The following is a 14844-nucleotide window of genomic DNA, read 5'->3' as shown; positions in this document are numbered from 1 at the left end:
ATGTGGCCTCGATTAAGAATTTTTGAGATAAAGCATTGCCCTACTGCAAAAGCAAAATGTCTCCATTGAATGGCTGCTTTTTCGCTGCTATTTCCGTATGATTCTGGCATTCACAACATGAGTCAACGCATGCCGAAAATAATTAGCCCCATATCATTGAAATTTGTAATATTTGTTACAAGAATGTAAAACTCCTAATGTTTTCTTTTGCATGATAAAATAAATTCTTTGAACTACGCTTCAACTCGGCTAAAAATCATAATTCATCCGCGAAATTTTCGAAGAGTACATTTGAGGTAGGGACCTTCTTATTAAAGCACTTTTTAAAAATGTTGCATGTTCCCCATTGCGCAGGCCTGAATATCCATATAAGTGGATGTGCTAAAAACTTTCCTAGGGGCTCCTTGAAGAGTGAAGCATAATAAAATTACTTCTATTCAGTCAGGAAACAGCTTTAATTCCAATAAATTAATACCAGCAGACACTCACCTAGTAGTAAGTGCTTGAAATGCTTTTCCTCCGTCGGTGTTTGTCTTTTAAGGAATTCTTCCAAATCCCTCAAAAGTGTGTATGTTGATCTCTTTCGCCGCCTTACGGAATAAGTGGGAAATGAGAGAAGGAGGACACAAAGAAAATGAGAGATAAACGCGATGGAGATAAGCAGTTCGGTGGGCCGAATAAAAAGTTTTTTCCCTGATCGAAGTTTCCCTTTGCGGGAAAGCTGCAAAATGATATCAGGATCTCGCACTCAAATCTTTTAAAATCGGATTATATCAAAAACTGCCGCCCGAGCTCTAAAGTTTAAAATTGTGTGAAAAATCTGGCTAATTTGAGAATCAAAAAGTTTTGAGGACTAATTTAATGCATATTTGGGACGGTGGATAATGTTGAAGACAAGGATACACGTTTACAGCTTACAAAAATGGAATTCGAAGTTTATTGGACAAAAACTATGGCTCAAACAAATTCATTGAATAAACAATAAAATTATAGTATAGATCACCCACACAAAACACAATACATAATTACCTACGTTGAGCATCGTTTCAAATATTCAAAATTGATGATCAAATGATATTTATTTCGATTAAATTCCATTTTTATTGAATAAGTCATCACTTGATATAAATAATCCCACATAATTAAATAGTGAGGTCAATTATTTTAAATTAAAATCAATTGTAATAACGAATTACATATACCTGTGAAGCTCTTTTCACCAAGAAATTCATCCAAGGTTGAGAAAGAGCAGAACCTGAAAACAAGACACTTCAATAAAAATAGGTATCTCTCTCTGCTAGTTTCGTGAAGAAACTACCCGGAACTTATTAGAAAATGTCTTAAAACACGAATCGTTGTTCGACGGGAAAAGGGATCCCATTGAAATTTATTCCTCCACTATCGCTCAGGGGATATGTACAATTGTAATACGATTTATCGTCCTGCATTTTTCGACGAGAAAAATGTGAACAAGATAAGTCAAACCATCTCCATTCTATCTTCGTCAAAATTAAGCGACGGTTTATCGCGTGTCCATCTGCAAGAGCTTGTTTCGTGACGGCCGATATTTTTTGGTCCGGATGGTTAGCTAGATAAGGTGATAATTTATTAACTGCTTTGGAATCTAATTTTGTTTTTTTCCGGCGAACAATTGCAGTGAAGTTTGCTTGGATTGCAGAACAATTGCAGTGAATTGGATCAATCCAATGGATTCCCGAATCCCCGATGACGATGGGCGAGTTGTCCATCGAAACGTTGGAAGGAGAAATGGAGGACCTGGCCCGGTGCGACACCGGAGAAAACTTCACTGCTTTGGAATCTTTCCTTGAGTTTTACTTCACATTTCCCCACGAAACGACGACACCAAAACGTATTTATTTTTCAAAATACCCAACGCAATACAAAAGGTTTCGTTCGGAGAGAAAAAGATAGCTAATTTTCAGAATGGATGGGTAACTCAAAAGAAAACCGTTGAGTGGGAAGAAGTTATATCTTTCAGAGTGAAGGGCTCACCTTCAGTTCATATTATTTGCATTGAACATTATGAGAGTCCTTATTTGGAAGTGCCATGGAATGCTGACAAGAAATGTAAAGTTGTCGCCTTAACTGTCAAAGGATTGGCTGAAGTAGAAGTTTTTGGGAAAACAAATTAGGGGAGAAGCACTCCCAGCAGAAAGTGGTTAGGATATAAGAGAACAGTAATGAGACTATTAAAGATGCAGAAATAAAGTGTCAACGAGTTTGATTTGAATAGTTAAATGATTCAAAGTGGAATCGGGAGACAAATTGCATCAATAATTTTCCTCTTTACATTTACGCTGCTTCGCACAATATTTTTACTTTATAACCGTAGTTGAAGACTGGTCATCACGTTTTATGATGCTGAAAATAACTATTTCTCATCAAGTTGGAGCGAAATTCCAATTTAGTGAATGAATAACCGGAAAATGTCATTTGATCGTAACCAAGCGGTAGTAATAGCTAAAAGAAAATTTTTTGTAGAAATGATTTGACTGATTAGGTAGTTTTTTCAGTAGTTTATAGTGAAACTACAAAAATGTTTTCCTTAATTGTGATCTTAGAGTTTTACTATTTCTATACTAATCTAATGTGAGTAAATTCCAGCTTACAGGCATGGAGAAAGGCATTAAATAATTTTAATGGAAACTAAGCGTGAGATTAAATGTGGACCAACGTTAATGGGAAAAATTACCATGTCTGCAGGTTAAATAAATGAAAAAACTACCCCATGATTTCGTCGATTTTGAAATACACCGAAAATTTTCGAACATGAATGTCCGTAAATATTTTACCATTGAGGCGATCAAGCGTTTTTTTTATTCGAACCATGAATGATGGGAGAATTCTTTTACTGCGTTGCAATTAATAGAGTAGAGAATTCACTCTTCCGCAATCAGATCTTGACCATATTTGAGACAATGAATGCACGTATATCTGACGCAAACAGGAAACACTTTTCGAATTTCCTATTTCACTTTTGGACGGTATAAAGTCATTCAAGTCATTGAGGAAGTTATATTCTTGCCCATCTTCAAAGTTCTCAACGCACTGCAACTATTTCAACTCTCGTGGCTATACTCAGCGTCCAAAGATAAATGGAGAAGCGTTTAGGTCGTGAATGCGGATATCTCTCCATTCCCGATATCTTATCTCCCCACCACATTCACTCTGCCATCGCCTGTCTTTTTTCACTTTAGAGGAAATAACTGTCAACATCTCTCTTCGCAAAGGCTGCTTTCAGGAAATGATGGGAAAATATCCTTTGTAAGTTGAAGCACTGACGTATATCACCTTGAAACCGAGCGTCATCTATAGATGGCTGCCGACTGCGCTTGGCAGCCTCAACCTTGAAATCTCCGTTCTTCTCTTTTCCTTTGCTTAGCGGTCTCGAACCTTCACTAACGTCGGCACCAGATTCTCAGGCATTAGCATTTTGCGTCAGTTCTGGTTTCAAGCTTTCCTCTGTCACCAAGGATGCCGACACACAAAAAATATAGGGGGAGTCCAATCCGGGGATGTTGCCCATGGAAAATTTACAAGTAGTGAGTTAAAAGTTTTCTTTTGAGCATTTTGAAAAAGTCATACGATCAACATTAGAACCCTGATAACATGAATCTCGATATCTGGACACTCCGGGGAAAATCGACAAGCCTGACACATTTTCTCCTCACACCCGTAACGAACTTTCGAGAGGGCTCGGGCAACTTTAGGTCCCATGGAGTCGGCGCCACTTTCTGTCACCGGCGTCCTCCGAAAATTCTTACACTTTTTACGAGGTAATTTTCTCTTAATTTTGTTGGTGGTGTTATTAATAATGTTTCTATTTTCTATTCTCAACATTTCTCCACTAATTCATTGATGCTATTCATCCTTTACTAAAAAGGCATTGAAAAAATTATCGATGATTTTTTGTGTTGCTAGGGACTCTCGGAGGGGATATTTTTGTATTGTTTACGATATAAGTGATTATTAGTTAAAAATACCCCTAAAAATAACTCTTTACCTCGTGAAATTAAACCTCAGGTTACTTTTATTTTAAGAATGAAGTTCTCCACCCATGGCGGCAATCTTTTGCTGCAGGCGAAAGAAGGACATCCTCAGCATGCTTCGGGAAGACTTTTTGATCGAAAGATTTAATATGGTCTACAGATTTACTTACATGGAGCATATAAAATCGAAAAAAAATCGTCAGGATTGACATTTTCCCTAGAATGCTTATTTTTCAAGACGGTAAGAAACCTTTCTCATCATTTAATAAATTTCGTGACGACCAACTCATGTCGTACTATCCCTATGATCATAAAACTTTAAAAAGGTTCAAGAGATTAGAGATTCGAGTGACGCATCCACTGCTTTTGAATTCCTATCTCCTGGCACGCAAAAACTAAGCTTAAACTCACTCAGGTTGCCAATAAGTGATGCCTTCGCCAAAGGCCAAGCAAGAAGAAATTAGCCTTAATCACTGGGTCCTTACTTGTTATCAATGAATTCATGTTTTCCGAAGAATTTCTAAATAAGGAATAAGAGAATATCGCAGACAGTACTCAAAGATTTGAAAGTAGACCATTGTCACCAGCTTATGCCCTAAATAACCAGCCACTAATTGGATCTTTGCGTCCAAGATCATCACTGGAGATTCCTCTCCACCGTCATCGTAAAATTGTACAATATTCGCAAATAATTGTATTCATATTTTAAATATATTGGAATTTAAATTGTACTTATTTAAATTTTTTTAATCATGCAGAATAATTTGGAATCCACAGCTGATAAATATTTTATATCGTTTCACATCTCAATTTCGTGTAGTTAATAAGTAAACATACGCATATTGTCAATTATTACTCTATGCTAGTCTTAATCTTGTTTGAGCATTTGCTATTTATATGTAGATGGCTGTTATCCTAGCACCCCCGTCCACACGCCTTTTTTAGGGGATTATGGGGTAGTTCGTAGATGTAGATTATGGATTAAGAGGGAGGAGAGTTTATTTGTTGACACGTTGCGAAAGTGAGACAATATATTTTTACGTATTACTGCAAAAACATTGCAGAGAGGTTCCAGGGATGAGAGATTATGCTTGGATGAGATTGGCAGAATGGAAGCGCAGTGGATTAGAATAGCGAGGAGGAAAGAAGTCCAAAATGCACGGAGCTCTTTTACTTCGCTGGGACCAATGAGGAAAGCCACGAGGGACATTGTCTAACGGCCACTTTCACCAATGAATTACATTGCCTACGAAATCCACGCGCACGAGCGATTGAGTCGTCTGCATAACATTTGGGAGAGTTTTTAGGCAGAGATATACACAGTTTTGCGACTATGGGATTAATCCAAGACTGACTTGATCTTATAACTATATTAGTGGAGATGAACTCAAACGAATAAAAATATTCTCTATCAAGCCATTTCCTTGCACGCGAAAAGTAAGAAAACCTGAAGGTTACTGCCTGTCATTCATGAGTTGGTGACGTGACGAGGGTCTCGTTTGCGTCAATCTAACTCATTGCATCACAGGTGAAGAAAAATCAAATCATTTTCTGCGAAACGTGTAGCAAGAGCACTTGTTACGTAAACGGCGATTACCATTGATCACAGAACTTACAGCAAACTGTTTGGACCAATTTAAAATACGTTTACTCTTTTCCTGCCCTTAGAAAATTTTCTTACTCTCTAAAAAAAATGTTTTCCTTATAATTCATTGCCAGCCGTTGCCAATATATCATTGACAAGAAATATTACGTCGTTGCTGGATAGCAGGATATTTTTAAGTAATATTAAAAAAAGGACCTCAGTAGACCATGCCACGCACGGACTCGAATGATATATCTATAATAGATAAGAATTTTCTATATATATCTTATATATTTTCTATCCGTAATAAAAGGTGCAATCCACTTTTATATCAGTGAAATCTCTCCTTTAAGTCAGACACAGTACCTTTCATGGATGAATATACATGATTGAGATCACGATTGTTAGGAAACAAAGCTACGATTTATGCTGTTACAACGATGTTATGTGTTGCAGGGGCGCAGCTAAGAATTAAGGCTGGGGGTATTTATACACAACTTATACTTAGGGGTGTGGGATATACCCACCCACATACCTACCAGGGTAAGCAGGAGTTGTATGGGCACTCCTCCAGAAAATTTTAAGAATAATGGTTCAAAATTGCGAGTTTTACGGCTTTCTGAGCGATGTTTGAATAATCCTAGCCCTATTCTACAAGTAATACCGATCCAAATAAGTAAAATGGATTAAACTTACAAATTTCTCTGAGCCTTGGGGGAGGGGGGTTTATCCCCCATAACCCCCCTCGCTGCGCCACTGCGAATAACGATCATAAAACTCCCCTGTTACCGTTTTTCCTTTTTCCACGTATTCGATGTAGATTATTCCATATGCATCAAAAACATCGTTGACATGACCTGAAAGGCCCATATCACACTCTTCGCCTGCTTTGGAGCCTTTATCTTAAAAAATCCCTTTTTTCACCCGTTACTTTATCTATGTAGTATAGTGATGAATCCATACTTCATCGAAGGTAATGTTTCAACGCGGAAAATCTCCAGGACTGCGAAGTAAAAGCGCCAAAACAACCTTTGAGTTGACCACGCGATTGTCTTTACTATATTTGTGAGCAAACGTGGCAGTGATCTTGCCGATATTTTTTTTCTCGCCCAAGTTTTCGTACAAATTAAAGCAATTGTGCATTGCGATGTGCCTATGGCCGCTAACTAGGTATAAATTCACGTCCAAATTTGGGAAAACGCATCATTATTAATAAATGCAAAAAAGTGTTTCAATTGAATTTTATTGATATAGAACTCACTTTTTTCGATAAATATAAGGTAGAACTGATTTAGAGAGATATTGATGACATTTCATAAGTATTTCGATATTATTAAAAAAACACTCAAAATGTGTCTATTATCAAGTCACCTGATACGTAAGATAAATATGTTTTCCTAAGAGTAGCTATTTCCTTCATCAAGTTTTCTATTCGTCCATATACCTAAACGTCAAAATTTCAATTAATAGATGTTACAGCTTATATTTCTTCGGGAAGTCAAAATTAAGCGAAAATCGGATCTGGAAAATTATGTTGCGTTTTCGCAACCTTGGCCCTATTCGGTATATATAGACAGTCGTGCAACCCGCATTACCTTCTATTGCCGTCTTGTAGAAATATGCAGTTTTTTCTGTCAAAGTATGATTACGCAGGATCATCTTCGCCCTTTTTATGCCACGTATTTGGCAGAAATCGTAATATTTGATAACTAAAATTCTTAGATGTTATTTTTCCAGTAAGATGTTGTATTATTTAATCTATCCAAAATATAAAATATACGCATTACGGTTTGAAAGAAATTAAGTCATAACGAATATTTGCTCAGAAAAACATGTTATTTGCTCAGAAGAACATTTATTTCGCATGTTTAATTGACATAAATTTTATCGATGCAGATGGAATAACAAAAATTAATGTCTATTTATGAAATACATTAATGCATATTGGTGCAATGGAACACAAAATTCGTACACTCATATAAATTTTGAAAATGAGGTTGGCGACGTAAATATAGACGGAGCCTTTGAAATACAGGACGAGACATCTGGTGTAGTGCATCATGACGGTCCTCTTTCAAAACACCCAATAAAAGGTATCAGTACTTTTTATTTAATTCATGTTCAAAAAGCGGAGTTGCGTCCTAAGTAGAGGAAGACCTAAAATGTTGCATTAATATTTTCTCCTAATTCTTTCGGTGGTATTTGTGGAAAAAATAAAAAAAAGAATTAAGCTGATACTCTTCTATTTAAAATTTTCACGTGGTCTTTTAATGATTTTGTATGAGAAAAATTACGTATTTCTCAAATAAATATTCTATTGACGACAATAGGCATATTTTGCGTCTGTCAATAATAGTTATCAGAAAAGTTCCATTTTTTTAATGTTTTAGGTTATCACTGACTTCCAAAACAAGATATTGGTCGAAAGAAGACGATAAGGCGTGGATTGTGTTAGGAAATCATTGAGCCAAAGCATATGTATATTATTGAAAAAATGAAGTTTTCAAACAATTCCTCTCTGGACGACAATGAGAGATTTGTTAATTATTGCCTATATTTGACGACTTGAATTATAAATTTTTAATATTCGGAATACTTGCGCATTATTTGTTTATTGATGAGCAAATGATACCTCACTTCGCCTCAGTGCAAAAATGTTCTTTAAAAACAAGCCGTTTGGATTTGGCTTTAAACTTAGGTGATTATGTTCTTCAGACGACTTAAGGATACAACCAGGCGATGGTAAACGACTTCGATCGAAAGTAAGGCTAGGAAGCAAGTGTTATTCTGGAATTTCTTAGGGTTATCCCTGAACCCTCTAATAATCGTATGTTTTTCAATCACTTCTTTATATCGTGCATACTATTTATTGTTTTGAAAGAAAAAGGATTTTTGACACTGGCACCATGCGTGAAAATAGATAGGGTGAGTGCCCGATATAATTTAGTGAAAACATCGGTATAAAACCGAGAGGAACGTGAAAACAAGCAATTGATGAAGCCGTAGGTCAGTATTGTTTGATGGAATGATAACTCGAATGTCACTGTAGACCGCAATACATGTTCTGTTCTTACATTGGGCAAAAGGGAAACGTTTCAGCAGACAAAAATACTATTCCGCTGCCTCGAGTTATTGGGGAGTGTAGTAAATAGATAAAAGGTCTGTACATAAATGATAATGCAAATTCAAAATTCGTAGGGAAAGGAGGTCCTAGTTTATAAACTCATGATTGGTAGTAAATGCAATGTAGTTACAATAACTGCGGGTTGAGCTGGGTAATTATTACTTTTACTCTTGAAATGGATTCATATCATATGCATAACAAAATTTAAAAAATAAAATAATATCTACCTTTGATTAGCGATTATACTTAAATTTTTTAAGGATAAGGTAGGCTATGGAGCACAGCACTAAAAAGCATCATGGCAAATACGAGGTGAACATCAGGAGGTCCTTCTGCACTTTCTTACAAAATTTGTCATCATTGAATCTGATACACCTTACGGGAAATACTCATTTCAAACCAAAACAAATCACTGAAACTTTGAGCATTACAAAATTTATTTTATCTGTGTGGAGCATGAAATGGAATATTGGATAAAGGTCCATAACAGTTTGCAGCAAAAATAAAAAAAACTGGTTCAATGATATCACATTCAATGAAATGCTATTTCTACAAATGTGCCTTGAATGGCATCGTACAGAATATAGTGTGATACCACATAAGTTATTTAATTATAGAAACAATATGCATACATTTACAACTACATGATAATCCGTTTGATTATTGAAAAAATAAATACATTACTTCCTCATGGTATCATGACATTTTTAAAAAGAAAAATAAATGTGATGAAAAATAATGCAAAATAAATCAGAACAAGCAATACCTTAAGTGAGGATATCTTACGATTCCTCTTCAGAGATAAGCCAACTGAGAAAAATTAAAAAGAGAATTATTCAGAAATGCATTGTTTTTCTCATAGATATGCATTCATCATCCTAGATTATCAATTACAAGTAATAATCATAAAGCAATTTACATGTAAATTATTTACCATCAGATATGATTATAAAACATTTTTTTAAATCCACATATAATGAAGCTGTAGATTAGTTAACTAAATAAATATATTATATTTATATCTAATTGATCATATTTACAAAATCTGGATGGTTAATCTTGCCTTACCAACTAGAGTGGTGTAGCACAGGTAAAATTATCAATTCAGAAATACCTTAGAAAAAATCAATCGTTGTAAATGGATTTTCTTTTGGAAAAAACTACACATAATAACAACCACATTTCTGTTGCCACCAGGTAGCAGAGAGACAATAAAATAACACCAAATTATATAATTGCAGACACGAATGAGCAACAAATACTAATGCACAAAATAGAAAAAGTAAAATTGTGAAACATAAAAAGTAATAAAAAAACCCCAAACCCATTTACCAAATGGAGATTGGACAAATAAAGAGCAATTTTAAAAAAATATTCCCTAGATATACGATGAAACCCAAAGAAAGGAGGCATCACAAAGCCATGAAATAGGAATTGCTATATTTCTTATGAAGAGCACTGGTAACATGTTTAACCATTATATTCACTTAAATCCTTGAAAGCCAAGCAGCAATCCTGAGGATTACGAGACATTTACTGTTTGCTTATAAATAAGCAAATGCACATTTCCAGTCAACTGAATACTATACAAAGGATATGTGAATGTTGGAAATATATACGTGCATGAATGATTGCAATGATCTTCTCTAACGTCAGTGAAAGTTTGAAAAAGACCAGCAAGAATATAAATGGACTAAGGTCACAAACATGTAGGAAAATGAATTTAAGAACCTAATTACTTAATTACGACATTTCATAAATGCCTTCCAAATAATAAAAAATTAAAAAAAAAACATCTTAAATATTGTATGTCAAATATGACAAGATTTTTAATTGATATTCTACATCACATTTAAATTGTATAGCATATCTTTGAAATTAATAATCTTTGACGAATATAGTCTTTTGCCTACTACACAATGTTATGCCTACATCATTATAATTGTAAACTACAGGGAAATGTCTCACAAGTGAATGAGGCTAAACAAGGTCAGAGCAATGAACCAAAACAAACCAATGTTCATCAAAGGGCTACACAAACATGAGTACATCCGGCAAAATATGATTATAAATCTGGAAAGAGCTGTGTATGTTCCAAATAGATTTATGTGCACAATGGCTTTCAGATAAATTGTAGCATTACATTGGTAAGCTAAAATGGTCCATTCCTTCCATTTACTAACAGCGCAAATGCGATGCAATATGATATATTATCAAAAATACAAATATCCCAACATCATGACTAGGAAAAGACTGACTAAATTATGTGTCCAGAAGATTAAAACATCAAGCATCTCAAAATGTAATTACCTACCACATGAAAAAGTGCCATGTAGCAAACATTAAATCAACATAAATGTCTGAGTATAATTATAAAATAGGTATTACGATTGCACTAAATACACAAGTAATTCAGTTAACCAAATAAAAACTGAGAGGCTTAAAGTAAATAAATGAATATGAAGAAAATTTCATCTTCAGGACTGGTTCCATCACAATCTCCAAAGTATATCAGTCCAAATTCATCTCTGAAACAGAAAATATAAATTAATGGATTGAAAAGTACTGCAAGCACAAACAAAATGCAATGTCAAAATTAGGTCAATATTCATAGTGAGATAAAATGTCAACTCTATTTACAAAAAATGCAATGGAGTAGTTTTAAGTAAAAGTTATTAAATATCGTCGAAAAAACGTATGCTCTACAAGAATCATTTATTATATAAGTGAAAAATATTGGAAGACTTTCACTATTGTTTGGAATTTACATATGAATCACTGGGTTGATACATCATGGATTTGAATAAAGGTACTGTTTAATATCCCTATATTATTTCATCTTTAACTTCAACATTGATGCATTCGATTAGTTTGATAATTTTGAAAAGTGACCTTTTTAAACTTAAGATATGTAAGACCTATATTACACGTAATCTTATCAAAAGAAATCTGTATCTTGGAATATGAAGAAGTAAAATGTTTGACTAAAATAAATTACCTTTAAATATGTTAATATTACAAAACCCCTCTCCCATTAGATCAAACTACTCAGAGAACACATAGGCGGAACATTTAAGGATGGAGAATCTAATGTACCTGAAGATTCATTACACCTATACATGCCAAACTTATCTCCAAAGAGTGAACCACTTTTGGGATATCATGGAAAATTAAATCGGGAAGAAATCTTTGAATTATTCACAACTGCATTTACATATAATTTATGAATTAACGATTTATTTTCTTACCAAGGTTCAAACAATGATGTGAATGTTTTAAGTAAGACTACGATGTAATGAAGAAAAGTGAGAAGTAGAAAAAGGATAAATAAAAGACCCACCTTTGCCTTGGATAGTAATGTTCCCATCACATTGTTAGAATACAAATGAAGGAGGATAGAGGCTTCCTGCAACAAATTAGCTCTTCCATCTGTGGATCCATGATTAGTGATAATCCAAGGGACAGCAGCAGCGAAGTAATTAACCCTCGCCGACTGTGTCCTCAGATCCAATGCATGATGGATACTCCATCTAAATTCCCCTCCCCTCTTCCTCCTCCCCTCCACCTCTTCTAGAGCCCTCACCCACTCACGCTCTTGTTCGACATCTCCCCTGCTATATGGCCTCCCCTCATTATCAAAAGCTAATTTCAGAGATAATTGTGAGAGGGCCACAGCTAACCTAGCAGATACAACGTTTTCACTATCACCAGGACAATCCTTTGCACCCAAATAAACAGTCTCACTCTCAAAATCAAAAAATGAATACCATCGACTCCCAGTCCACTGAGTCCCATCCAAGCACACAACCTTCTCCTTCATCCTTCCAATGTTCTGAGATTCAAAATCCACCATCACTTTCACCCGATCATTCCCACACAAATATTTAATTATGCAAGCAGTGATTTCATCTTCATCATACAGTCTCTCATACAATCTATGCATATAATCAACTCCACTTCCATACACTATCCTAGTCTTTCGCATCATGGCGTCCACGCACTCCTGCCTTGCTCTGGCCGGATCGGTTGTAGGTTGACTTAAAAATGCCGCCCCACCAAGCCCAACATTGACTGCTGTCAAATCCTCCGCTGTTGACGTCACGGATTCTTCCAGACAACGCAGCAGTGCATCGCGTCCACAAACTTGATCCTTGAGTTCCTTCAAGGATGAGCTCAGCTGTCGCACAAGAGATTTCATCTCTCGCCTCAATGAGTCCACGGAGGACTTGAGAGATGCAATATCACATTCTGGGCTAGCCACGGGTGTCACATGATCAGTGCTTCTACTCGAAGTTGCTTTTAGACGGTGTAAAATAACTTGGTCTCTCCTGTGAACCAACTTCACCAAATTCAGCACTTTTCAGCGTTCTACATCATCAGGGAACTGCCGCACCATCTCCTCAGCCGAAGACAATGCATTCTGTTGATTGTCATCTGTAATAATGTCTGTGTCTGCTCCTCTCGCCAGTAACTCCTGCACCCAATCAGCCTTCCCAAGTCCCACACCAACATGCAAGAGTGTTCTTTGCCGTGGATAACGAACATCGACATCTTCCAATGTGTCCAGCAGCTCTTTATACTGAAGCAATGAGCCAGTTAATAATCCAGAAATGAGCCTCTCCTCAACAAATTGCTCAGCGCCGCTAGCAGAAATGTTCCTTGCCATTATTTCGAAAGAATGAAATAATTATTTAAGAGTATGTTGGATTCAGAATACAGGGAGTGGCCAATGGGAACCAGGCGTGGTAGCGTTGGTCAGCGAGGAGTAACACACGATCTCAGTGTTGCTACGTAAGGATGAAACGTTGACTGCAAAGAAACAGAATGAATATCAAATTATTACCTTGAAAATTGTCAATAACAGTGTGCAAACATAACAACTAAAGCACAATCTTGTATCAGATGATGACTCTGTGAGCCGAAACGGGTCATACGCATTGAATTGTTGTGGAAAAGTGCTGCCCTCTTGTATTCAAATAGAAAAAATGTTCCTGAGTAACAACTTAATAGCGGATGCCGGCATGGATGGAAATGCATTAAAAACTTTTAAATATTTGCATTGTTACTTTCTGGACGGCAAGAATAGTGTAATTTCTCTTAAGTCAAATCAAGCGAAGTCCAGGTTTTCCTCACTTCCTTATCTCCTCTAAGAAATGCAAATTATCTTAGTTCTCTATCGCCTTCCCCATACACACCATCACTTATATTATGTAACATTACTTAACCATGGGACTACCGAATCGACTGCGTAACCTTGAAATACATTGAAAACGGACAATATCCCCTTTTAAAAGATTTCATTTGTCATGCATAATTGGTGATCCTCTTATCTCCATCCATCCATCATTCCATCTTTACGCTCAAGTGATATACGTGGCTAGGATGGAAGCATTTTCAAAAGAGCGAAGAGCTTCAGGACAAAGCCAAAATTAATGGAAGTCATTGGAGGAAACATTCAATGAAAAAGGCGTAGCAAATCGTGTCTACAGGCACGACCAATCCCTCAATCACCGAGACAATTATGTCTACAGAACACTACAAGTGTGCTCAATATTTAGCAAAGGAATAATTTCTAATTAATCACTGGGTCATCTGTTCATAACACATCGGAAGTTGAAGAAAAACAGCACTAATACATTATTGAATTTTACGAGCTGTGATATTTCAACCTTTCACAGAACTTGATCTTACTAAATTGTTATTTTTCATAAACTTATATCCTGTTATTGAGAAGCAGAACCCTGTCAAAATCCATTTCTTAGCAAAGGATTTCCTAAATATTCCAAGGCAGGGCACCCTGGGTAAGGAAATAAAAGATAGGATCTTTAGCCCCAGCTGAGGGCCCCAATCACCCCACACCACCCCTGCTTGTCTTCCTTACGAACTCCTCCCGTCCACTTCATATCTCCCCCTGACTCTTCAGTAAAAAAAGAATATATCCTATTCAGATTTTAGAGGCGGCCTCATATAGTATTTATTATACTGGAGCAAAAATTTACTATCTTTCACTCATTAAACGTTGAATATTTCTACTTGAAAATTAGAAAAAGCAAGTCTGTTTCCTACTAAAGAATAAAATTTCCTTAGTTGCCCCCTGATTCTTAAAGAAAGACCAAATTTTTAAT

At 35.9% G+C, this 14844-nt stretch overlaps 1 protein-coding gene across 4 annotated transcripts in view; it reads right to left on the bottom strand.

The window, feature by feature from the left end:
* Positions 1 to 8985: 8985 nt before the first annotated feature.
* Positions 8986 to 14844, bottom strand: part of LOC124173050 — a 73067-nt gene continuing 67208 nt past the window's right edge. For 3 of the 4 annotated variants that reach the window (XR_006868359.1, XR_006868364.1, XM_046552571.1), the window contains 2 exons: positions 12060 to 13528; positions 8986 to 11247 (listed from right to left, as the gene is read on the bottom strand). Coding sequence is in view for 2 of the 4 variants with exons in the window: in XM_046552571.1 (XP_046408527.1) it covers positions 11242 to 11247; positions 12060 to 12917 (864 nt within the window). In the remaining 2 variants the exon portion in view is untranslated. Of the gene's footprint in view, positions 11248 to 12059; positions 14573 to 14844 lie in introns of those variants that run through there. The other variant, XM_046552572.1, reaches the window with a different exon arrangement.

Source organism: Ischnura elegans, assembly GCF_921293095.1.
Source record: "Ischnura elegans chromosome 13 unlocalized genomic scaffold, ioIscEleg1.1 SUPER_13_unloc_4, whole genome shotgun sequence".
NCBI classification, from domain to species: domain Eukaryota; kingdom Metazoa; phylum Arthropoda; class Insecta; order Odonata; family Coenagrionidae; genus Ischnura; species Ischnura elegans.
Note: the sequence above shows the minus strand (reverse complement) of the source record. Positions and strands in the feature narration are given on the sequence as shown.